Source organism: Nicotiana tomentosiformis, chromosome 12 (genome assembly GCF_000390325.3).
Source record: "Nicotiana tomentosiformis chromosome 12, ASM39032v3, whole genome shotgun sequence".
NCBI lineage: Eukaryota > Viridiplantae > Streptophyta > Magnoliopsida > Solanales > Solanaceae > Nicotiana > Nicotiana tomentosiformis.
This window is the reverse complement of record NC_090823.1, coordinates 5784737-5810123: the sequence shown is the minus strand read 5'-3', so window position 1 is coordinate 5810123 and position 25387 is coordinate 5784737. Positions and strand designations below refer to the sequence as shown.

The window sequence follows — 25387 nt, the reverse complement described above, 5'->3', positions numbered from 1 at the left end:
CCAATCCGATAACCATCCAAAAACCACTCGAGGCCCTCGAGACCTCAACCAAATATACCGACCAGTCCTAAAACATCATATGAAGTTAGTGGAGCCTTCAAATCACATCAAACAATGCTAAAAACACGAATCGTACCCCAATTCAAGCTTAATGGACTTTAAAACTTCAAACTTCTACAACCGATGCCGAAACCTACCAAATCACGTTCGATTGACCCCAAATTTTGTACATAAGTCACATTTGACATTACGGACCTACTCCAACTTCCAGAATCAGAATCTAACCCCGATATCAAAAATTTTACTCCCGGTCAATCTTCCCAAAAATTCAACCTTCGCCATTTCAAGCCTAATTCAACTACGGACTTCCAAATCACAATACGGACACGCTCCTAAGTCCAAAATCACCCAACGGAGCTAACAGAACCGACAAAACTCCATTCCGGAGTCGTCTTCATACAGTTCCAACTACTGTCAATTTCCTAGAACTTAAGCTTCCATTTTAGGGACTAAGTGTCCCATTTCACTCCAAAATCAAAAACAACCCCTCCTGGCAAGTCACATAAACATAAAATAAAATAGAGGGAACAATAGATAGGGGATCGGGGCTAATACTCTCAAAACGACCGATCGGGTCATTACAGATATGTTGAAAGAGATGGAACCAAATGGTTCTTCACACAGGTCAACATAGAAACATGTCATTTGCTGAAAAAGTAGAAGTTCTAGCAATAAGATATCGTCCGTATTTCGCTGAAGTAAGAGAGGCTCGGCATAGTAAACCAGTCGTTCCATGATATGCCTATCACTCAGCACCTGTGCTACCTCCCACCAGCAGCTGAGGTACGAATAGCTCATTCTACGAAGACTTAGACAGAAGTTCTATTCCTTTATTCAGAAGTTTTTTATTATCTGTAATGTATCCTTTAACTTGTTCCCAATTCCGTAGTATGTGGTACGTGTTCAGCACTTCGGGTAGTCTTGAAATATCATGGTTCCATTAGAACAACCTTTCATAAAATCATTTAGGACACTTATCACCAAAAACTCCAGAAGACTAAGGTGTTTGCTTCAATGATATGTCAAAATAGTGAAGTATTCATTTATGGGTTTAACTTATACACACGATGAATTTTTGCTCTACCAATATAATTTATCATATTGTAGCAGGTTGCTTGACTTAATTTCTAGGTAGCTAGTTCCACTTAGAATGAACAGTTACTTGTAGTTATTTTTTAGGTGACCTGATTGAGTAAAAATTCTTTTACAATGCCAGTATAGAAGTTAAACTTTTCATTTGTTGTAGATTGTAGTTGAATGGAAGCTTGAGAACTTTGGCAATGTGTTTTATGATTGGCTCTTATGTTTCTACTCCTTTATTCATAAATTCTTTCACTAGCAAAATATGAGTGCATACTGAAATGTAGGAGGTCATCTCCTTCTCTTTTGTACACATTAGAGGTAAGTCTATCTCATTTCCAGTGATAATGTCAAAATCGGGGAAGTATTTATTTACGGATTTAACTTAGATACAGGTTGGATACAGGTCAGTATAATTTAAATCATATTGTTTCTTAAAAATGTTTGAACCAAATTATTTTAAATTACTCCATTGTGTTGTGAATTAAATGGAATAGTAGTTAATACTACTAATAACTACTCTATTAAAAAAAAATAAGATATTGGGTTTTTCACAATAATCCAAAATAATCTCTACAAATTATAAGTCGCATATGCCGAATGCGATTTATAAGTCGCATAAGGTCAATGCGATTTATAAGTTACATATGCTGATAAATTTATATATCGCATTTGTCAAATGTAATTTATAAGTCATATTTATTTAATGATATTTATGTTTGCTAACAGATACACCTAAGTTTTCTCTATTCTCAGTTCTCGTTTGGATCCTTATTATAATTATTTTATTCAAAATTTAGCTCTTCATTTATAATTCTCCTATACATAATAATGAGTTATTCCTTACTATAGCATAACATATATTTATTAAATGCCTAACAAAGTTTAACTGATTAAAGAACTATTGATTCAACATATGCATCATTGAATTTTATTTATAATTATATCTAAATTTCTTTTCAAAAATTCAAAAAAGAGTTAAAATTTTTGAAAATAAAACTTATGTATGTAATTATAAATAATGAAATTCAAAAAGGAAACCTAGAATGGGAAAGCAGTATATTGCTTCGATAAATGCGATTTATATTGCAATAGCGGAATACAACTTAGTAATATTACTAGACTGTGAAATAGCCTAGTTCCTTCTTATATCAATAAATCTTTCTTCTCTTTGCATTCCTTTGAAGTCTTTTAAGCTTCAACAAGAGTGCATACACACATCATATGTAAACTAACTAAACATAAGCTGTCTACTTTGTATTATTTCTATATGTATATACAAAACAATCAAGCAAAATGAACAAGAGAAAAGAGCAACAAGAATACACTATATTTTAACTTAGAAGAGGCTTCTCCACATCATATTCATCACTTTCTGAGGAATTGGAAGAACTGATCAAATACCCTTCTTTCCCTTTAGCCCATAGCACGGAATACAGACCGATGAACATCAAAAACATACCAGCAAGGCTGCAGAAAGAAGCTATACGTCACTCCAAGTATTAACTACTCAATCAGTAGCGTACACAGGATTTTACGCAAGCAGCGTCAGCCTATTGTCAAAACTGAACTAGTACATTGTTCTGCATTTCAAACTATCGAGTTCTAATAAGGCTTTAATTCCATCCTAAACCAATACTTCATATTATTTTTTCAAAACGTGATGTGTGGATATGTGTGAGTATGTGTGAAAGGGAGCTTTGGCGTAATTAGTAAAGTTGCTGCCATATGACCAGGAGGCCATGAGTACGAGCCGTTGAAACAGCCTCTTACAGAAATGCAGGGTAAGATTGCGTATAATAGACCCATGCGGTTCAGCTCTTCCCTGGACTCTGCGCATAACAGGACCTTAGTGCACCGAGCTGCCCTTTTGATGTGTGAGTATGTGCGTATGCGCGCGCTCATGTGTACATTTATTTGAATATTTTAGGGAGGTTGATTGATAATGCATTTACCTTCCAAGAGTGATTGAGTCCCTTAAGGTGATTGTAGAGAGAACAACTGCTAACACAGTTCCAATGGGACTAAAAACAGAAACCAAAACTGGCCCTCTTTTCTTCATTGCCCAATTGTTAAAGCTTATGCATGCTCCACTTACAATTCCTGCCTATTACAACAAAAAATTTGTAGGAATATCAGAATCATTTATTTCCTTTACCCTACAATTTGTCTACATAACAATTTGCACATACAGGAAAAAAAAAAAAAAAAAGGCAACCCGGTGCACTAAGCTTTCGCTATGCGCGAGGTCAAGGGTCGGACACAATGGCCTATTGTATGCAGCCTTACCCTGCATTTCTGCAAGAGGCTGTTTCCACGGCTTGAACCCGTGACCTCCTGGTCGCATGACAACAACTTTACCAGCTATGCCAAGGCTCCCGGACACCTAACAAATTGCACATATAACAATAAAAAACAAGGTAACTGATGAATTACCAGTAAGGAATAACCAATCAAGTCGCGGATATTTAAGGGAAATCCGATCTCCAAGCAATGTTCTTGAACCAACTCAACAATTACAGTCAATGCCATGCCTATAAAGGAAGTTATAGCAGACAAAGAGATTGGTGCTGGAAAATCACCCAATGTTGTTGCCTGAAAAGTTGTAAATTAACCAACATATTAGGAAGAACTACACTAGCAAAATGACACTATACAAGAAAAATGTCATAGAACTTTAGCTAGGAAATATACGGTTCATCACTAAAAGGAAAAATAGCGACGAGCTAATATACAATAACGAGGAAAAGGTTCCTTTTAGCAAGAGATTATAGCCTTGCTAAATTTAGGGAACACTAGTGCCCCATCCTCGCTCAAAATTAGCGAGGCCCTTAATAGAACGACCTCGCTCATAATTGGCGAGGCCCTTATTAGAACGTCCTCGCTCATAATTAGCGAGGCCCTTATTAGAACGTCCTCGCTCAAAATTAGCGAGGCCCTTATTAGAACGTCCTCGCTTATAATTAGTGAGGCCCTTCCTTACTAGAACATCCTCGCTCATAATTAGCGAGGCCCTTATTAGAACGTCCTTGCTCATAATAAGTGAGGCCCTTATTAGAACATCCTCGCTCAAAATTAGCAAGGAACTTATTAGAACGTCCACGCTCAAATTAGCGAGGCACTTATTAGAACATCCTCGCTCAAAATTAGCAAGGCTCTTGTTACTCGCTAATTGGGAGTAAGTATTAGTTAATACTGTCTATACCTGCAAAACAACACTACTTGATAACACCAAGATTGCAGCCATGAGATAGATTGATCCCTTGATCTTCTCTTCATTAAATATGTCAGCATCATCATCATGTGGTGGAGATGGTAAAGAAAACTGAGCCTCTTTTTTTGGTATGTGAGCATTTGAGCTACTTTGCATTAGGCTCATTAGAATTGCCCCTGTAATGCACAATAGTGTTCCTACAATTTTGACTTTGCTGTATTTGCACCTTAACTCCACCTTCTCTAATCTGCATGTAAGGTCATAGAACTTAGAATTGCAACTAAAGCAAGTAAATAATTAGAAGAAACCATTTCCCATTACTTCCCCCTTTATTAATTATTAAATAAATAGGAGTAGGATTTTTACACTGTATAGCCGCCCACCTAAAAAAATAACCGGTAGATATATATATATATGTGTGTGTGTGTGTAGCCGTTTTTGATTAGTGTATAATATGTGTACACCGGCTAGGAGATGTACAAATATTGTTGGCCGAGTGGCCAAATGTGTAACTTGCCCCTTTCATTTTTCTTTTTAAGTACTAGTATCTGATCAATAAACCTAATGTAGTCCAACTCTTTATAGGAGCTCGCGTGTAACGAGAGTTTAGTGTACCGAGATGCATGTTTTAGTAGTTTATCTAACATGATAAAGGGAGGAAATGCTAGGACAAAAATATTTGGGAGGTAGAATAATATACCCAAAGGCCCAAGCTATGAGAAAGATGAGTCCTGGTGCAAGGTTTGGCATAGCTGTTGCCATTGCAGGTGAAGTCAGATTGATTCCCTTTATGTATAAAGATTGAAATAGTGTCACCCTGCAAAAGCCAGCAAAATGTTGATGTACTAATTAAGCATGCCAAAACTTCAAACTAAACTAGCTAGCTCCGATAGGCGGATTTAGAGCGGGTTAAACAGGTTCAACTAAACTCGTTACTTTTAGCTCGAATCACTTATTACATATGCAAAAACAAAAATTTAAATATAAACATCTAATGACATCCATGCTGAGCCAGTCGGTTCTAAATGTTGAATTCGCTTTTACATCTCCTTATATAATCTCTATTTTTTTCCTCAAATGTAAATGATTTTCATTTTCCCCTATTTCTCTTGCAACTAGACAATTCAATTTCCTCATTAATTTTGCCTTGAAAAAAAAAAAAAAGGGTTAAAAGAACAAGGGAAATAAAAATAGCTTACCCTCCAAAAGAAATTAACAATAATTGAATCAATAACTTCAAACTCATTTGCCTTGGCCATTGACTCCTGCAACATTAATAACATTCATACATTAGCTTCCTTTAGGACAATTTGTTTGGAAAAAATATACATATCTGATCATTAACAAGAGAGAAAGATAGTTACCTTTCAAAAAAATAGGAGAATGGAGAAAGGATTAAAAATGTGGCAAATGATGACAAAATTACAAGGGATGAAGGTTTAAAACCTAATGACATAAGATAACTTGCTAATACTGAATTTCCTGCATATATAAATTGCATCCCTATTAATCCTCCTATCATTGCAAAATCTTCAAGAACTTCCTTCTTTTGAATTCCTTTCATTTTCCCTTCAATAAATAGCTGAAATTAACCTTATGATCTTTTTTCAATTTCTCCTCCTTTTTTTTTTTAACTAATTTTTCCTATCTAATATTCATGCTGCATGCATGAAGTTATAAAATCCTTTTCTTTCTTCTACAACCATTTATTTCCAAATTCATTGGATTCGCCTTTTTCCCTCGATATTTACCAACCAGATACGATTATGCATCAATCCGAAACAAGATACTTGTCATATAGCACAAAATACGATTATTGAGCCTCAATCCGAAACAAGATTACTTGTCATATAGCACAAGATACGACCATGTCTCAATCTCTGACAAGATTTCTTGTCATATAGCACAAGATACGCAGACAAAATTACTTGTCATGTATGGCTTGATAAAAGTGACATATATAGATTGAATTCTTTATAGGGAACAAAGTGCTATTGATAATCACTTTTCATCATATATTTTCATTTTTTTTTCCTCATAAATTACCTTCATTCACCTGCAATATATTGCCTCAGTATTACCAGATATTTTCATTTTTTTCCTCATAATTCACCTTCCCTTCACCTGCAATATTATGTTGGCTCATTGATCTTTTCTAGTATTTATTCTAGGTATTATTGGTTTGCAAAGAACTAGTATATGGATAATTTGTTCTTGAAAAAATATCCATTTGATTTCCTCCTAATTATCTGTTTGAGGAAGAGGAGTTTGGAAATTATGTGGCCAAGATTCTTTTGTATGACAAATGGAATGATCAATGATCACTTATTCAATTTGTTTACTGGTTTGCCATTCAGTCTGCCAAAAGGATTAAATTGAAATTAAATTTAGTTAAATGCCAGAAAAATGAGAAATATTAAATGCCAAAAAATTAACTTTTTTTTAATTATTTTTTTTTACTGTTAATAAGTATTTTGCATTTAATAGAAGTAGTATCAATATTCGACCTAATAGATTTTGCCCCTGTACTATCTAAAATTGACCAATTTTGTCTTTCGTTAATCTTTTGATTTAATATTACCCTTTCCCTTGATCCATAACAAATCTCCAACTTGGGTTAACTTTAAATCATAACCGTTGACTGGTAAATTTGATTTTTTTTTTCTCGAAGAATTCGGACTCGTGTCCATTCATTTTATGCTGGAACTCTATTAATAACGAGGGGCCAAGGTTAACAATAAGGACATAAAATGAACCTAAAGTATAACGTATAATAAAATTGAGCAATTTCAAATGGTACATAAACAAAATTTGAATATTTTATTTTTTTGAAGAAAATAAGAAAGCGTGATAAGTTGATTAACATCGCGTGTCTTCCAATCGTAGTAATAAAAATTATGTTTGGTATAATTGGGTCAATAACGTACAATTTTAAAAATGATTGACGCACCTCGTCTCAGACGGGTAAAGAGATGTATACACAATTTGTTTTTATGTATATACAATTTAAATTTTACATAATAACATTCTAAAAATTTATCCTATTAAGCTTTTTTAAAAATAATTATGGATTAGGTATGATACTAAATGATTAAATCAATGTTTTGATTGCCAAGTGGTAGGCCAAAAGTCATGTTAAAGAATATTTTAGTGGTGAAAATGAAATAATTTAAATTGTAGTATCACAAGTTAGATAGTATCATTTACACCATAATAACCTCTTATAGCATGTTACTTGGAGTAATTACTAATGGGATAAGATTTTTTTATATATATAAGCAACTTATTAGGTAATTAAATATAATTTTTTTTATTAATAATTAATCAGTTATTTTATAAAAATGATAACTAACCTGAAAATACTGATTAAAATACTTATAATGCAAAGTTATCTTTACAAATGTAACTTAGAGCCCGTTTGGACTTAAGAATTTTTTTACTTTTTTTCGATTAAGTGTTTGGCCATAAAATTTTTAATTTTCACTTGAAAATAAATTTTGAAATATTTCAAAAATTTAAAAAACTCCAAAAAACCATTTTCAGAATTTTCACTCAAATCACTCACAAAACTTCAAAAATAATCCAAAATTATATTCATGTCTAAACACAATTTTAATTTTCAAATACCATTTTCACTTGAAAAAAAAATATTTTTTTTTAAAATTTTACAATTCATATGTCCAAACACCCACTTAAAATACCAGTCGGAGTCAAAACACTATGAGATTCACCCCTATATATACCTTTGGCGCGAATACCGAATTTTTTTCTAATCACTGCTCACACTTCTCAGCTGAGAGTGCTTAGAATTCAAATGGAAGACGACACCGGAGAACGATCAAGCTTCGTCATCGGCCTCATCGAGAATCGCGCCAAGGAGGTTCTCTCTCTCTCTCTCTCTCTCTCTCTCTCCATTCGTAGTATATTTCTAGGTATATCGAATGTGCAAATTTGAACTTTCATTTGAATAAATAGATGCGACTTCGCCTTATCGATACAATTTCGATATGTATAACAAGCAAAATTTGAACTACATTTGAACAAATAGATACAATTACGGCGATGTATAACAAGCATATTTGAATTTTAAACTTCATTTTGGAAAACTAGACACAAGTTCGGCGATGTATAACGAACGAATATAAACATTTTCTTTTTCGAGCAAAAGGTGCATTTTCGCGACGTAAGGAGCAAATTAGAACTTTTTTTGAATAATAGGCGCAATTTCCCTGCGTAACGAGCGGAATTGATTTATTTTTTTTGAATGAATAGGTGCGATTTTGGAAACTTTCGAGCGAATTTGATTTTTGTTTTGTTTTGAATAATAGGTGTATTTTGAGCAAGTTTAAACTTCTACTGAATAAATAGATGCTATTTTCCGATGTACGACTAGCAAATTCGAACTCTGTTTTTGAATTAATAGGTGCAATTTTGACTTTAAAAGTGCTTATATCATGTTATAAATATGTGATAGCTTACTGGTTTGAGAAATTTGAGAAATGGATAAATATGATGCATGTGTTTGACGATAGCTTCGAGTTTAGCTAAGTTAAATGAAGAGATTGTATTATGCTTAATTTTACACGTATTGTCAGAGAATATGTTGATGTTTTATATCTGAAATTTATTGATGTGTTGAGGTAATCCAGATTTATGACAAAGCTAAGCAGGTAATTTTATGGCCAAACACTTATTCGTAGAACTTACAAGTTTTAGGATAGCTTCGAGCTTATCAAATTCGTAGAAGATATTGTATTATGCTTAATTTCAAATGTATGTATGAGAATGTGGATATATAATTTGAAATTCACTGGCCCCAGGGCCTAGCTCAAGTGGCAAAGGGTGGTGGATTTGTGTCTTAGGTCACAGGTTCAAGCCCCCACACCATGCAAAGCAAAGCTTGGTATTTAAGTGGAGAAGGGTAGAGGGGCGGACCCATTATCCACCGAGTTTCGAAGGCTGCGGTTGGTCCAAAGGATCGGCCCCAGACGGATTTCTCGGTCATCAAAAAAATAATTTGAAATTCACTGTATATTTTCTAACTTAGCTTGTGTTGAGTTGTGTCTCACATCGGTGGGTAATGGGTGTCTTGGTCTCCTTATATGGTCTTGGATAATCCTTACCTCATAAGCTAACTTTTGGGGTTGAGTTAGGCCCAGTGTCCATTTTATCATGGTATCAGAGCCAGCCCCATTCCAATTTATTGTTACCGATGTTGGGCGCCCCCATTTATGTTGTTCTCGCTCCAGTTTGCAGGCCTGGGCGTAGGGGGGTGGGTGGGTGTTGAGTTGTGTCCACATCGGTGGGTAATGGGTGTCTTAGTCTCCTTATATGGTCTTGGACAATCCTCACCTCATAAACTAGCTTTTGGAGTTGAGTTAGGCCCAAGGTCCATTTTATCAGGTTGAAAATATGGACCACTTAATGTAGTTCCTGAGAACTTTACGGCTTAAGTGATCTAGAAAGGAACCAGCTAAAGAAGCCTATGGTGCTTCTCATGCTGACGCTGCATTTTACTTTTCTTCTTGATGACTTAAATGGAGTTAGCATTTTCTTTTCTCTTTTTTAAAAAAGAATCCAACAATTACTCCGGTCGATTGCATTTAAAGAAAGAATCTGCGCCTACGGTTCCCTGGATGCAAGTCTCTTTGAGATATCAATTAAGTATTATGTAAAAGTGGATGAGTTAACAGTTGAATTTCCAAGTAACTCATAAATTCTGGTGAAGTTTGTTTCTTTAATATAACTTCTCAGGATTGAGTATTACTTGTACACGTGATAACGACTTTTTAAGTATTAAATCAGAAATAAAAAGGAAAAAGCCGTGCTTTGCTGAAGCTTCACACCCTAACTGGCAATAGCAATTTTATCGGCAGGTTGGAGTAGCTGCATTTGACTTGAGATCAGCTTCACTGCATCTTTCTCAGTATATAGAGACTAGCAGCTCCTATCAAAATACAAAGACTTTACTACAGTTCTATGAACCTATGGCGATCATTGTTCCCCCAAATAAATTGGCAGCAGATGGAATGGTTGGAGTCTCACAGCTAGCTGATGGATTTTGTTCCTCCACAAGAAAGGTGTTGCCTCTAAACATATTGGTGGCTCTATTTCGATAAAATGCGTAATTTCTAATTCTTAAAAGCTTAGGACTTATGCTTATGTTGATGTACACAGGTTATAATGAATCGTGGTTGCTTTGATGATACCAGGGTAGTTCTGAAACTATGCGTTATTGACTCTGTTGCTTCTCCATTAAATAGCACTGACAGTACTTCATACTTTAATATGTTATGAAGGGAGCTGTACTGGTTAAAGGATTAGCTGCTAAGGAACCGTCTGCTCTTGGTTTGGACTCATACTACAAGCAATATTATTTGTGTCTGGCTGCAGCAGCGGCAACTATCAAGTGGTATGATGCTATGGTGACTTTCAATTTAATGGACATGGTATTGAAATATTTCATCTGCACTTCTTGCATGTAGAATGATAACATCAAGTTCTTTGGTCAATTCTTGAGAGTCGTGATGCAGTCCGTAGAACAGTTAGCAACAGCATTAATATCCATATCTGCTAGGCAACACTCAAATAGGCTTATTTGCTCTAAGAGTGTCATCAATGCTCTTTTCTGATACACAGTTTGCAAATTGATCCAGTGAGCTCATGAATGTCATAGTTAGTATAGGTCTAAGTTATGTGTTACTTTTCTAGAGTGTAAAAGAGCTAGCCCAAGTCAACAGATATGCCCTCAAATCACTTTAGAGGGAGCTAAAAATACTCTCCACCAATGAGTAACATTGTGGTGTTGCACTATCGACATGAGACTTTGATATCTCATCCTTAGCCCAATGGAAATACTTGTTCCTGCATTTCATTAAACTGTGTTCCTCAACTGATAAGCCACCTTTAAACATCCGAATTTCGTCAAATTAATATGTTACTTTGTTGAATACTGACTACCCTGAGTATGTGAAGACTTTCATTTATTAGCTTTTATGAAAAACTAAAACACATTCGATGCTTGGCAGGATGTGTAACCAAGAATTCATTCACATATTACCAATATGTGAATCCAAAAACGATTATTTTTCAGCATATTAAAGATGCTAGTAATTTAGAGGAAAACTACCTCTTGTTTCACTTGATTATTTTCAGATATGATATGCAAGAACATCGTGTGCAGGATTGAAGCTGAGAAAGGTGTTGTTGTGATAAATCACTCTTTACTGGTATGTGCAACTTCTCATGCATAAAAGAGCCAAACAGGAATGAAAGCAAGTAGAAAACACTTCAACTTATTGAACCTATCTACTGCAAGCATGATTTTGCCATGCAAAATGGTTTCACATAGTGCAACTATTATTTTTATTATTATGTCCATCACATTGCGCCAGATTAAAGTGTAATTTAAAGTGAAAGAAGTATGAACTAGTCCCTGTTCACCAATATTCAGTGATTTGTTTGTGATTATAGTAGTTGCAGCAACGCCAATAAATATTACCAAGAAAGAAGAATGTCTCAGATCATGTTTTCGCATACTATTGGCTAGAAAAATTTGTCCTAGTAGGTCTTAAAGTAACATATTTGTGTTAATTGGTACTTACTATGTCCAGCTTTGGTATATAGAACTAGAACATTGCAATGATGAAAACTTTCTTTCTCTATTCATTTCAATATTTGGGGGGTGAGGGGTTGGTGAGTTACCTAAGCTTTTCCTATTTCTTAGCAAAAACTGAAGTGGCATGATTTTCAACTTTTTGAAGGTTAGGATATTATTGAATATTTTGTTCACTTATGTCCTTTAAAGGGTCATATGCGCTATTTCGTTGAATCTCCTTTGGAAGAGAGATTTCTCATTTTGTGATCAAGAAACAGAAATGTTAAAAATACATATAAATGTGCCGTTATGGTGGATGTAGCATATCTAAGAATTTCATGGAACTTTGAGTTGTCAAAAGGAGCATTCGAGATTCAAAGTTGTCTTCTCTTTCCACAGGTTACCTTCAATGGATCTTTTGACCACATGAACATTGATGCCACCAGGTAGCTTCCTCATACCAAATTAGTGGATGTTGCATATCAGCTTGGATCTATCACTTACTAGTCATACTGGCTACTGAGTTCCATTTCAGCTGATAACATCAGCATAGCGCTTTCAATTATCCCAAAGGATTGTGTTTAGAAAAGTTAGAATTTATTGTAAGACTTTGTAGATGATGTAAATTTTATACTTCGTCTTTGATGGCAGTGTTCAGAACTTGGAGATAATTGAGCCTATGCACTCTTCTCTTTTGGGCACAAACAGCAAAAAGAGAAGTTTATTCCACATGCTTAAAACAACTCGAACTATTGGCGGGTATGGAAATAATTGCATTGATAAGCTGGTAATAATCTGCCAGTTCATGGTTATAAATATTTTTGTGCAATTCTATTCAGTGTGCCTCTTGTTTCACATAATATTATAATAAGGTTGTGTGATAGACATTACTTTTCAATTTCTACACCTAGATTGTGTTATCGAATATACAGAACTGTGAATGGTGTAGGGTTTAGCTTGGCTTTTGTAATACAAAGACCCTAAATTACTGGCAATCATATAGTAATTTATAAATGTCTGCGTATATATATTTGTAGACTGTCAACAATGTTAACCTGCTATATGGAGCACAGCATTGTATATGAAAAGACAGTCAGTTTTGTGCTTAATGCCTTTTGCCACTTTGTGAATACAAGAATGATAAACGTACATACTAAGCCCACGCTTGAGGCAACTTCATAATTCTTATGTTAAAGTTCTGCACAGGATGGAAAATTCTGTAATCTGTCTATTTCAGTATGCTGTGCACCTGCAACATAAATCTGTGTTTGCTTGATCATACTCCACCGCAGGACTAGACTTCTGAGGGCAAATCTTTTGCAGCCTCTGAAAGACATAGAGACAATTAACACTCGACTCGATTGCCTGGTAGGTTTTCAACGTATTGCATGAGACAGAAGAATATATAACATGCTCTGCTACTATAGAATCAGATTTTGCTACCATCCCTCCAGAAAATTTTCATGTTATTTTCTACTTTCGTTTAGAAATTTTCTGCGTTAAGAAATTCTCTATTGTGGTTGTATCTCCTCTAGAAGATCTATTTTATTGAGAGCAAGTCTTCTCAGGAAAAGGCTTTGTTTTTTAAATGTTAGTGTTGCTTTGGGTGGTCGAAACAGGAAGGAGGAGATTGAGGATTCTCTGAACTACTAGCTGAACTGAGGTGTTCTACAGAAAAATTAAAGTTTTTAAGACTGAGGGGAATATGCTGTTTGATTACAGCTACCAGATTATGCGATCACACTGGTCATTACTTGATTGAGTTTTGGTTGCAATAACATTTAACCAGCCTGCAGCTACTTTTTGAGTGTTATTATCTTGTAGTTTATGCCGTGCCTTTCAGGATGTAATGTGTTCCAGTCAAAACCTGTGACACTTTTCTCATTTTATATCCAGGATGAGTTGATGAGCAATGAGCAGCTATTCTTTGGCTTGTCTCAGGCCCTTCGTAAGTTTCCGAAAGAAACAGGTAACCACATAATAGAAAGGAGGTTGATTCTCTCTTGTATTCTATATGGCTTGTCCCATTTCAGAAAGTTGACCTATGTTTGTCCATCCAGATAGGGTCCTTTGTCACTTCTGCTTCAAGCCAAAGAGAGTTACTAATGAAGTCTTGGCTTCGAATAATGGAAGGAGGAACCAAATTATGATATCCAGCATTATTCTTCTCAAAACCGCTCTTGATGCTTTACCGTTACTCTCCCAGGTGCAGCATCATTGTTGGGGGCAGGCGTTCACTTTTCTGTATCTTATATGGTACAATGATGAGCTTGTGATTCAGGTGCTTAAAGAAGCCAAGAGTTGTCTGCTTGGAAATGTTTACAAGTCCATATGTGAGAATGAAAAATATACTTCAATCAGGAACAGGTAACGTTCATATTTGCTTAGATACCTGACTCTTTCCTCCAATCCCCCTCCATGTTGGTGAGGCCCTCTTCAGAATTCAGACAGTTCCATTTTTACATTGTTAATGTATCTTGAATCTCCTCCACCTCAATCCCCTCTAGGAGGACTTTCTTCTTTTTCCATTCTTGTTTTTTCGAAAGAGAGAATTCCTGTTCCTCCTTAATTTTGTCTAACATCCATGAGCTAATTATTCCTCTGCATCTATCAATCCTTGTAACTGATTTGCAGTTCTAATATGATTTAGGATATTCGATGAATACTGCAATTTATATGTTTATTTTAACCATGTGATATTTGTTCTCTCAGAATTGGAGAAGTGATTGATGAAGATGTCCTTCATACACGAGTTCCTTTTGTTGCACGGACACAGCAGTGTTTTGCTTTTAAGGCTGGAGTGGATGGGCTTCTTGATATGGCCCGTAGATCATTTTGTGATACCAGCGAAGGTTTTTCTGCCATATTACATGTTCGTTTTCCTTCTAAGCTCATTGTCTTAGTTTCTAACACAAACACTGAATTCGTAGCTATACACGACCTCGCAAATAAGTATCGTGAAGATTTCAGACTGCCAAACTTGAAGATCCCATTCAATAACAGGAAAGGGTTTTACTTTAGCATTCCGCAGAAGGACATACAGGGAAAACTGCCGAGCAAGTTCATTCAGGTTGTCATGCTATGTTAAAAATTAAACTGTTCTTAAGCATTCATGCTTCTTTTCCTCTAACAACTTTCACACTAATCAGGTCATGAAACATGGAAACAATGTACATTGCTCCAGTCTTGAACTTGCTTCAGTAAGTATTACCTGACATCCATTGCTACATTCCTCTGTAGGCTCCATTTGGTTTGGTGCAAAACATTTTCCATAAGATTTGTTCTTGCAAATTTTTATGAGGAAAACCATTTAGTGGATCAGCGTAAAATGTTTTCAATATGCAATAATGTGAAAGGTAAGTGTGGGAATACTGTCTGGTGATATAGTTGCATAGGTTGGTGAAAGCAAGTGTTAAGCAAGGACAGAGACAACTGTAGTGGAGAATGACTAACACTCCTGAAAATATGTAAATTGTTTTCTTTCATGTGGTGTAAAATACTTTTTAAGAGTTTAAGACAATTAAAGTAACTAGAAAGTAAGAGCAAATATTTCAGGAGGAGGGCAAACGTCTTAAACATAGCCATAGTGTTTAACTTTATAGAGTTCGCTATGCGATCATTCTTTCCTTTGGATGGTCTTCTGAATCTGTTGGACTTCTTTGCACTTCTAGAACCTGTTGTGACCTGAAGTACTGCATGATGTAGTGGTGTTTCCCGAAAGATAGTAAACAAATTAGTTGAGGATAGGGATGGCACTTTTGAGTTACACCCTGATCTATGTAAACGTGAAAGAGGCAGGCTGTTCAGGAATTGGTTAACCTCAAAATTTGTGGCATTCTGTCTTAATCTGTACAGAGCTTCGTGTCTGTATGTGCTGACTGTGACTGAAACTTTTAAGATTCTGTCATTGATCCAAATATTACTCATTCCCTTCTGTTCACATGTAAGCATCAAATTTGATATTAGAATATCCATCAACTAGCAGATAAAATTCCTTTTGAACCAAGGACTGTTTTATTTGGATACAGTTGCATTATCAACCTATTCGCTCTTTTTGTGAAAGAATGTACCATTTCATAATCCTTAACTTTGCTCATAGATGAGGTGGTTATTCTTCATTCACTGCTTTTATTCACAGTTGAATGCTAGGAACAAGTCTGCAGCTAAAGAGTGCTGGTTGAGGACTGCATTCTGCCTGGAAGGTAAATTGATGGTTGAAATGTACAACCTTTTCTGCTATTGCCATTGAATCCCTTGTCTACCTAATCAAATCCTTGTCTTTTCAGCATGACAATATTAGCGGCTACTTCATAACTAAGGCATTTGCTTCATAAAGCTTTGATTTTTTGGGGTGCTTCCATGGGGCAAGAAGAAATGATTTGAACATATTATGGGTTTTTCATCTTATGTCAGCAAAATCTTTTGGTGTTTGAATTTTGAACTAAGGCAACTATCGGGACTATTTTTGATCCTTATGTTTGTGGTTTTAGTCGTATGTTGGGACAAAGTTGATGTAGCACAATTTAGTGGATCGGGAACTTGAAATAAGAGTGGAAACTTTGGGGCTGATCCTTCGTTGTTTAATTGCTGAAAAGATGCTGAGAATAGTAGGGTATATTTCCTGCGAATTCAGTACAAAATACCGTGTTAGTATAGTGCCCTTGACTCAAGAATATGATAATATAGCCAAAAATTTGTCAGCAGATCAGCTTAATGTTAACACATAAATTTAAAATCATTATGACATCTTTAAAGCTTTGGTAAAATAGCAAGAATGATCTTACATCTTATCTTTTTTCTCTTGCATTCTGCATCAAAACCCCACAAGAGATGCAAAGCTTAGATGGTCTATCAGGCTTGATTGCAATGAGAGACTAGTCCACTTTCTTTTTAAAGAGAGCTTTTATATATGTTAGCAGAGGCCAAAATCTCTGATAAAAGCTTCCAATAATATTTTTAATTCTCATTGCCTGCCCTGGGCTCTGGTAAATATCTGAGTAGTAGTTTCCGTGCATCTTAATGATTCTACAATAGCATAGCTCCAGACATGGACTTCTTCCCTTCATTATATGGGTAGCCAGATGCTTAGCAACAGAGTACCAGTACTTAAGTATCGCCGCACTTGCACATAGTATATGTTTGCCCACTATCAATTGTGGCGCTCCTTCTGGCTAGAAAATATGAATTGGATAGTCATACACTGGGTTTACCACTAAATCCACTAGTAATGACATGTTGATTAGAATCATAGGGATTTCTCTGAATGAGATTGAACGGCAGCTCTTGTTAATGTTCTCTTCCTTTCTTTCTGTACTTGGAAGATTACTCCCCTTCTCATGGTTGGTGCTTCAATACTAATATGAGTTTTCTTGCGTATCTGACAATTCTGCTCAACATTTAAAAAATGCATCTTTAACCTGTACTGACATATAACATACTCAGGGAAGTGCCATGCTCTTCATTCTGTTTACCCTGTTGTTATTTGAGAACTCATCCTACTTAAAAGTCTTGCCATTTCATACTAAATGCAGCATTAATGGATGCAATACGAGAGGATGTCTCTGTGCTTACCGTTCTTTCAGAAGTGTTGTGCCTTTTAGACATGATGGTGAATTCATTTGCTCACACGATATCAACAAAACCAGTTGATAGATATACTAGACCTAATTTTACATGTGAGTATTTAATCACAACTCCCTATACTTACTAGGTGACAAGATATGAAGAAGTTGATCGCTTAATTTTTCTTCCCTCATAGGTAATGGCCCATTGGCAATTGATTCTGGACGGCACCCCATTCTGGAAAGCATAAACAATGAATTCATTGTATGTTAGTTTCTTCTAAAAATCTTAGTAAAAGTTTGAAATTTCTCTCCACATAGCAAGTTAATGACTTTTCTACTTGGATACTGGAAATTTCTGAACATGGACGTGGTGATTGAATTCTCTTTTTCAGCCAAATGGTATCTTTCTTTCTGAAGCATCAAATATGGCTATTGTAATGGGCCCAAACATGTAAGGAACCGTGTTCCTTAATAGCATCAAATTTCTTAATAAGTACTTTGAGACAGTTTTTACATTAGCTTTTGGTTGTCATTTTTCTACCTGATAACTCCCATATATTGATTTTTGTAGGAGTGGAAAAAGTACTTATCTTCAGCAAGTTTGTCTAACTGTCATCCTTGCTCAAATTGGTTGCTATATTCCTGCTCGGTTTGCCACTTTGAGAGTGGTCGATCGTATTTTTACAAGGATGGGAACAATGGACTGTCTCGAATCAAACTCTAGCACGGTATGATCCTCTAAGGCTCTAATTTTGAATGGTATATTGTGGTCTGAAAGTTCTATATTTTAGAATAGCATTGATTTTGTTCATATATTTATGCAATAGTTAGTTGTACTTGTGAAAAAGCTTAGCGTTAGTTTAGCTAAGTTTCTGGTGAAGTTTGACCTCTTCAAATTGCAAATTTTGCTCTTTATATTTGAATCGTCTTCTCATGGAGATGGCCGATACAGAAATCACCAGTATTTAGTGTAACTGTGGTTTGTGCAGTTCATGACAGAGATGAAGGAGACGGCTTTTATAATGCAAAACGTCTCCTCTAGGTAGATCGTTTCACAAACTGTTTTCACAAAATTGGCATGAAGGTTTGTCTGTGTGATTTGAACCTCCTTTGCTGGATACAGAAGTCTGATCGTTATGGATGAATTGGGGAGGGCGACTTCGTCCTCTGATGGATTTGCAATCGCATGGAGTTGTTGTGAGCAGCTATTGGCACTTAAAGCGTAATCTCAAAGCTCTCTTTGTATTTCAATGTTAAAAGGCAATATGGTTAAGCAGCCCAAGCATGTATTTCATAACAAAACCTATAACTAGAAGATTAGCTAGGTAGCTTATATTTTACATTGTATGAACTGCAGTAAAGTTTGAAATTTAGGCTTTAATTTTGCCCTTTATAAGTTGAAGGAACATTTTGGTAATTGTGAACTGCTAAAAATCCTGCTCTTACCTGGATACTATAAATGGTAGGAAGACTACCAATTCTGGGGCTTCTAAGAAGCAGGATTCAATTAAGGAACGAAAAAATTAGAAACCAATCAAGAATGTTAGTAAACCTACAAAAGACTTCTGCAGTATACCAAGGGAACATCATGCTTGAAAATTTTCTTCTTTTGTTATTTGAATGTGGAAGTTAAATACTAATAAATACTGAACTGGACCTTGAAACAGGGAGTGAACATCGTGTTGTCGCTACATTTTCTTGCAAGAAGTAAATGCCTTTAGCACTCATCTGTGGGGGCACACGTAGGATTGTTCACTGAGCCTTTAAAGTTCCTTATAGAGAAGATATTATCCTAATGGATTTCTTCATTTGTTTTGTGGAGATTGTTAATAAAATTCTTCATCTTCTCACTTCCTAGATTTCATTATTTCTCAGAGTTAAATTTTAGACTTCATAATTCTGCTTAGCATATTGGCAGAGAACTGCTGGGAGGTGTTTGAATGTATTTTATAGTTGTTATGTAATACATACAGCCAAGTTTCATAGTCCAACCCATGTATATACCTCCATTTCCGTCTCTTTGGTCGTATAAGACCTTTTCATATAGTGAGCCCAGCTTGTTTGAGACTGCGGTGTAGTAGTGGTTGTAGCGCGCACTTAGATTTTTCTGTTTTTCCCCGGTAAGAGAGGTGAAGGGGTGGATTTCTTGTCCAGAGTGTGATTCTTTTTAAGCTGTTTTCAGGTACTCAATATTTGCTACTCATATGGAAAATCTTTCAGAGCTAGCCACCATGTATCCGAATGTGAAAATTCTTCATTTTGATGTTGATGTGAGGAATAACCGCATGGACTTCAAGGTATATCTCTGAATCATTCAATGGTTTATAGCCAATTTATACCTGACTACTTATTTCCTTTTGTGTTTCCTTCTTAGTTTCTATTGAAGGATGGACTGCGTCACGTGCCACATTACGGCCTTATGTTAGCAGGGGTGGCTGGACTACCAAGTTCAGTAGTAGAAACTGCCAAAAAAATCACATCTAGGATTAAAGAGAAGGTAATTTATTTTAACTTCAACAAACAATGTCTTGTCTGAGAAATTGCCATTAGGTGTTCAAAATACTTTATGGTTCAAACAGGAAAGTAGAAATCACAGTAACTATCTTTCATCTTACAACAACAACATGCCCAATGTAATCCCATAAGTGGGGTCTGGGGAGGGTAGTGTGTACTCAGACCTTACCCCCTACCTTGTGCACGCAGACCTTACCCCTTTCTTGCATCTTAGACTATTTTAAATCTGCCATCAACGTATCACAATCTTACTTCTTCATCCAATCTTGGGACCGACTATGCTTTGTAGACCTCACATAGGCGCGGAGGTTATCTCATCTTTGCATTTTCAAATATTTCTAACCATGAGATTTCCAATGCATTTGCATTACTTCACTGAATTTTGTGCTTCGATTTGCCAAGCTTTGAGAAAGTTAGAATTGCACATGCATGTTATGTTGATTGGATTGCCTTTTTTTGCCTTCGTATAGGAAATGAAGAGAATGGAGGTGAATTACAGACAGTATCAGGACTTACAATTGACTTACCAAGTGGCTCAACGGCTGATGTGCTTGAAATTTTCGGATCAGGATGAAGATTCTTTGAGGGAGGCTCTGCAGGATCTCAAAGAAAGCTACTTAAGTGGTAGGCATAAAGATAATTAGAATTTACTCCTCATATCTTTCTTCTAACATTAAGAATCTGATTTGTATACTCAAATCATCTCGTTTAAACCCAGTTTCAGTAAAATCATTCAAAGATATTTTTCAACTGTTTTCAAATAGAGGATCAATGCAAAGGTGAGCAAAAATAATGAAATCATAAACAGCCCCTCGGGGAAAACATCACTCATATACATCCCCTTCGGACAAACCTCACAGTTACTCATGCCTCTCGGGCATACCTCACAGTCACTCATGCCACTCGGGAATACCTCACAATCACTCGTGCCACTCGGGCATACCTCACAATCACTCATGCCTCTCAGTCACTCAGCACTCGGCACTCGCACTCAGTAGGTACCTGCGCTCACTGGGGGTGTGTACAGACTCCGGAAGGGCTCCTTCATCCCAAGTGCTATATCAAGCCAAATCATGGCATAAATCACTCAGTCCCTTGGCCTATATCAAACATACTGCGGCGTGCAGCCCGATCCTATAAATATCCTCACAAATCTGGCCCTCGGCCTCACTCAGTTATAAACCTCTCAAGCCACTCGGGCATTTCAGTAAAAATTGGGTACTCAGCCCAAAACAACATATGCATCAAAATAGAGTAAGAAAAACTGAGTTATACAGTGAACAGGTATAACCATGACTGAGTATAGATTTTAAATCGAAAATAGCGATAGGATAGCAAGAAAATGCCACTAAGGGTCCAGACAATACTGGCACAAGACCCAAAACATGGCATTCAACCCAATTTACAGAAACTCTTTCTAAAACATATAAGTATCATATAGTTTCAACAAAATATGCAACTTTACAGTTGCTACAGGACGGACCAAGTCACAATCCCCAACAGTGCACGCCCACACGCCTGTCACCTAGCTCGTGCGTCACCTCAAAATAGTAGAATTATACGAAATCCGGGGTTTCATACCCTCAGGACTAGATTTACAATCGTTACTTATCTCAAACCGGTTAAATCTCTACCTTGCAATGCTCTTGCCTCTCGACTCGGCCTCCAAATGCTCCGAATCTATTCACAATCAGTATAATATCATCAATATATGCTAATGGAATGAATTCCATAAGAAAATCTATCAAATTAGCCCAAAACCCAAAATTGGCTCAAACACGGTCCCCGGGCCCACATCTCGGAATTGGGTAAAAGTCACAAATTACAAACACCCATTCACTCACGAGTCCAACCACACTAGTTTCATCCAAATCCGACTTCGGATCGACATTCAAATCCCAAAACTTCATTTTATGAAGTTTCTAAAATTTTCCCCAAATTTCCACCTCAAAATACTAATCAGATGATGAAATTATTGATATATTCATGTGTATTAACCAAATTCGAGTTAGAATCACTTACCCCGATGAATTTCTTGAAAAACCTTCGAAACATCGTCGCAACCAGAGCTCTTTAGGTCAAAATATGAAATAAAACACTGAACCTCGTATTTATAGCCTCGGATTCTCAATACGTGGTCCGAGAACTTTCGCCGCCCCCGCGCATGCCTCACTGCGGTCCGCAAATTTTCCACCGCGACTATGAAGTTTCCCATTACTACAGCAACTGTTTTCAACATATAAACTCATCCGATAACCATTCGAAACACACCCGAGGCCCTCGGTACCTCAACCAACCTCACCAACATGTTCCATAACATCATTCAAACTTGTCGAACCTATGAATTACTCAAAACAAGACCAAAACATCAAATCAAACTCGGATTCATGCCTAAGAACTTATAACTTATGAATTCCACAACCGATGCCGAAACCTATCAAACCACGTCCGAATGACCTCAAATTTTGCACACACGTCACAAATGACACTACGAACCTACTCCAACTTCCGGAATTCCATTACGACCCCGATATCAAATTTTTCACTGCCGACCGAAATCGCCGAATTTTTAACTTTCGCCAATTCAAGCTTAATTCCACCACGAACCTCCAAATTACATTCTGGACGCGCTCCTAATGGAACCATCAGAATTCTAATCCGAGGTCAAATGCTAAAAAGTCAAACTTGGTCAACTCTCCCAATTTAAAGCTTCAACAATAAAATTCTTTCTTCCAATTCGATTCTGAAATACCTGCAAAACCAAAAACGACGATTCACACAAGTCAAAGTACATCATACGGAGCTACTCATGCCCTCAAATAACCAAGTGAAGTGAAAATGTTCAAAACGACAGGTCGGGTCGTTACCTATATTTTCTCAGTTGTGTATTATATTTCAAACATCTTGTATTTTATTCAGACCTTTATTTGTATTATTCTAGAAGCTCGTGCACTTGTGACTTTAGTTATGGGATGGTATTTAGACATTGCTATTATTATGGATTATTCACTACATTTTAGACTTTATTTCCGCATTTGTTCCTTTATTATTAATTAATTTAAAATTATTTTAAAATGGCTAATATTATTTTAACATTGGCTTGCCTAGCAAGTGAAATGTTAGGCGTCATCATGGTCCCGAAGGTGGGAATTTTGGGTCGTGACACTTCCTTAGTCCAAAAATGGAAGAATAAGATGAATTTGGACTTTATTCTACTGCCCAGGGATTTGTTCTTCGCGTTCGCGATAGTCCCCTCGCGTTCGCGATGAACAAATTCTTCAATATATATTTTTAAATTCTTCTCAGATAGCCTCTAGTATAATTATCATAACTTCATGTACAAAACTCCAAATGATGAATGGTTTCACTTTCTGAAAACTAGACTCCAAGAGCTATAACTTTCATTTGTTGCTCATCTCCCGATGCCTTATAGATTGCGAGATATAAGCTTCCAAAGTCAGCCATGTGCAACAGAGATTTCTAAACTCTTCCCATACAGCCTATAATGTATCTACCATAACTTTTTGCACACAACTCCAAATGACAAATGATTTACTTTTATGAAAACTAGACACAAAGGCTACAACTTTTAATTTTAGATAATTTTCAAATTCCTTATAGATTGCGAGATATGTATCTCCAAAGTCAGACGACGGATAACAAAATTTCCTTCTTCGCGAATGCGAGAACCTCTTCACGAACGTGAAGAACAAAGTCCCAACAACAAAATCATTCTTCGCGAATGCGAGAGGGTCCTCGCGAACGCGAAGAACAACACCAGAACCAGCAACCAGCAGCATCAAAATACCCAAACTTAGTCCGGAACTACCCCGAATCAAACCCGAGGCCCCCTGAGACCCCGTCCAATCGTACCAACCAGTCCCAATACATAACACAAACCTGTTTCGAGGCCTCAAATCACATTAATCAACATCAAAATCACAAATCACACTCCAATTCAATCTTTATGATCTTTAGAACTTCAAAGTTCTACATTCAATGCTGAACCCTATCAAATCAAATCCGGTTGACCTCGAATTTTGCATACAAGTTATAATTGACATTACGTACCTACTCCCATTTCCGGAATCGAAATCCGACCATGATATCAAAAAGTTCACTCCCGGTTAAACTTTCCATAAACCTTCAAGTTTTCAACTTTCGCCAAATGACCCTGAAATGACCTACATATTCCAATTCTACATCTGGACACTCCTCTAAGACCAGAATTACCATGCAGAGCTATTCCCAGGCTCGGAATTCCAAACGGACACCGATAACATCAAAATCTACTTCTACCCAAACTTAGAAAATTCTTAAACTTTAAAAATACCAACCTTCAGTAATAGGCACCGAAATACACCTGTGTCACCTGATACTCGACCAGAACATACACCCAAATCCGAAATCATCATACAGACCTATTGAAATTATCAAAATTGCATTCCGGAGTCGTTTTCTCAAAAGTCAAACTCCGATCAACTCTTTTTATTTAAGCTTAAAAATCAGAATTATTCTTTTAATTAAATTCTGAATCTTTCGAAAATCAAACTCGACCACACCCGCGAGTCATAATACATATTACGAAGCTGCTCGAGTCCTTAAATCACTGAACGAGGTGTTAATTCTTAAAACGACAAGTCGGGTCGTTACAATGAGTTGTCTCGGATAAGTGTGTCTTAGTAGTGGAGTTTTTATCAACTAAAAAGGGGATTTACCATTAAGTACCGGTAAATAAAATTTATTCATGAGAAGAGATATTAAGGATTTTACCCAAAAGGATGAAAAGTAATATCTTGCATTCTCATGTGTATAAAAAGGGAGAAAAATTTGATGTAAGAGGCAATTTTATGTACCTTACACAAAAGGAAGGACATAATGTATACCTTATGCTCATGGAATAATTATAAGGAGAAATAAAGTATGATCATATTTATTTTAATCCATGAAAATGCCTAAAACGGTTATTCTCCGAACTTGGTCATAGATTTGGTGGTCATGATTTTGACAAACTCCAATTGACCTTAAATTTGGTAGGTCCATCGAAAATGACTTGGTGAGAAACACTCACTGCTATGCAGTGAATCACGTTATCTTATGGTGTTTCGAGGTCTTTTGGATGAGGTTTAAAGTAGTTTATTAGATTAAATAAGCTTTAAATATGAAAAATTATTCTTTATATATCAGGTTTTATTTGTGTTAAATATAGAACATGATTACACATGATGATTAACTTAATATGATATATGGAAAGAATGTAAATCATATTGGTTGAATCTTAAATTCGCCTAAAATGACTTGTTCAAATTTTGTCTAGTTTTGGTGATCATCATCTCTAATTGACTTTAATTGGTGGGT

At 36.1% G+C, this 25387-nt stretch overlaps 2 protein-coding genes across 10 annotated transcripts; one reads left to right on the top strand and one right to left on the bottom strand.

Annotated features, from left to right (window-relative positions):
* Positions 1-2202: 2202 nt before the first annotated feature.
* LOC104094843 (WAT1-related protein At5g47470-like) lies at positions 2203-6617 on the bottom strand. Of its 3 annotated transcripts, XM_070192034.1 has the most exons (8): positions 6262-6402; positions 5719-6226; positions 5554-5619; positions 5055-5171; positions 4346-4601; positions 3577-3735; positions 3096-3247; positions 2203-2610 (listed from the first exon to the last, which is right to left on the bottom strand). In XM_070192034.1, exons 2-8 carry the CDS (start codon positions 5916-5918, stop codon positions 2475-2477), a joined length of 1086 nt encoding a protein of 361 aa, XP_070048135.1. In that variant the 5' UTR covers positions 5919-6226; positions 6262-6402; the 3' UTR covers positions 2203-2474. The 3 variants fall into 3 exon arrangements, with proteins under 3 accessions (XP_070048135.1, XP_070048136.1, XP_070048134.1); XM_070192035.1 differs by lacking the exons at positions 5719-6226; positions 6262-6402 and adding an exon at positions 6411-6617; XM_070192033.1 differs by having other exon boundaries at positions 5719-6378.
* A 1492-nt stretch (positions 6618-8109) lies between these two features.
* Positions 8110-20790, top strand: LOC104098934 (DNA mismatch repair protein MSH4). 7 transcript variants are annotated; one of them, XM_070191994.1, is made up of 24 exons: positions 8110-8234; positions 10231-10434; positions 10532-10567; positions 10654-10766; positions 11538-11583; positions 12351-12397; positions 12603-12710; positions 13244-13319; positions 13848-13920; positions 14012-14157; positions 14233-14318; positions 14664-14803; positions 14882-15021; positions 15101-15151; positions 16090-16153; positions 17483-17626; positions 17710-17777; positions 17908-17966; positions 18087-18243; positions 18505-18557; positions 18639-18737; positions 19698-19812; positions 19890-20012; positions 20500-20790. In XM_070191994.1, the coding sequence occupies exons 1-24, from the start codon at positions 8169-8171 to the stop codon at positions 20671-20673; spliced, it is 2388 nt and encodes a 795-aa protein (XP_070048095.1). In that variant the 5' UTR covers positions 8110-8168; the 3' UTR covers positions 20674-20790. The 7 variants fall into 7 exon arrangements, 6 of the variants coding, with proteins under 6 accessions (XP_070048095.1, XP_070048093.1, XP_070048094.1 ...); XM_070191992.1 differs by having other exon boundaries at positions 14012-14318; XM_070191993.1 differs by lacking the exon at positions 13244-13319 and having other exon boundaries at positions 12603-12738; positions 14012-14318.
* The last annotated feature ends 4597 nt before the right edge of the window (positions 20791-25387 follow it).

Excerpts from the sequence above, each read along its gene's own strand:
- LOC104094843 (XM_070192034.1), bottom strand. The coding sequence starts at position 5,918 with ATGAAAGGAATTCAAAAGAAGGAAGTTCTTGAAGATTTTGCAATGATA. Across the intron at positions 5,620-5,718 it reads TTCTCCTATTTTTTTGAAAG|GAGTCAATGGCCAAGGCAAA; the intron begins GTAACTATCTTT and ends TTAATGTTGCAG. Across the intron at positions 2,611-3,095 it reads GACTCAATCACTCTTGGAAG|CCTTGCTGGTATGTTTTTGA; the intron begins GTAAATGCATTA and ends TTCTTTCTGCAG.
- LOC104098934 (XM_070191992.1), top strand. The coding sequence starts at position 8,169 with ATGGAAGACGACACCGGAGAACGATCAAGCTTCGTCATCGGCCTCATC. Across the intron at positions 11,584-12,350 it reads TGATAAATCACTCTTTACTG|GTTACCTTCAATGGATCTTT; the intron begins GTATGTGCAACT and ends CTCTTTCCACAG. Across the intron at positions 14,804-14,881 it reads ATTTTGTGATACCAGCGAAG|CTATACACGACCTCGCAAAT; the intron begins GTTTTTCTGCCA and ends CTGAATTCGTAG.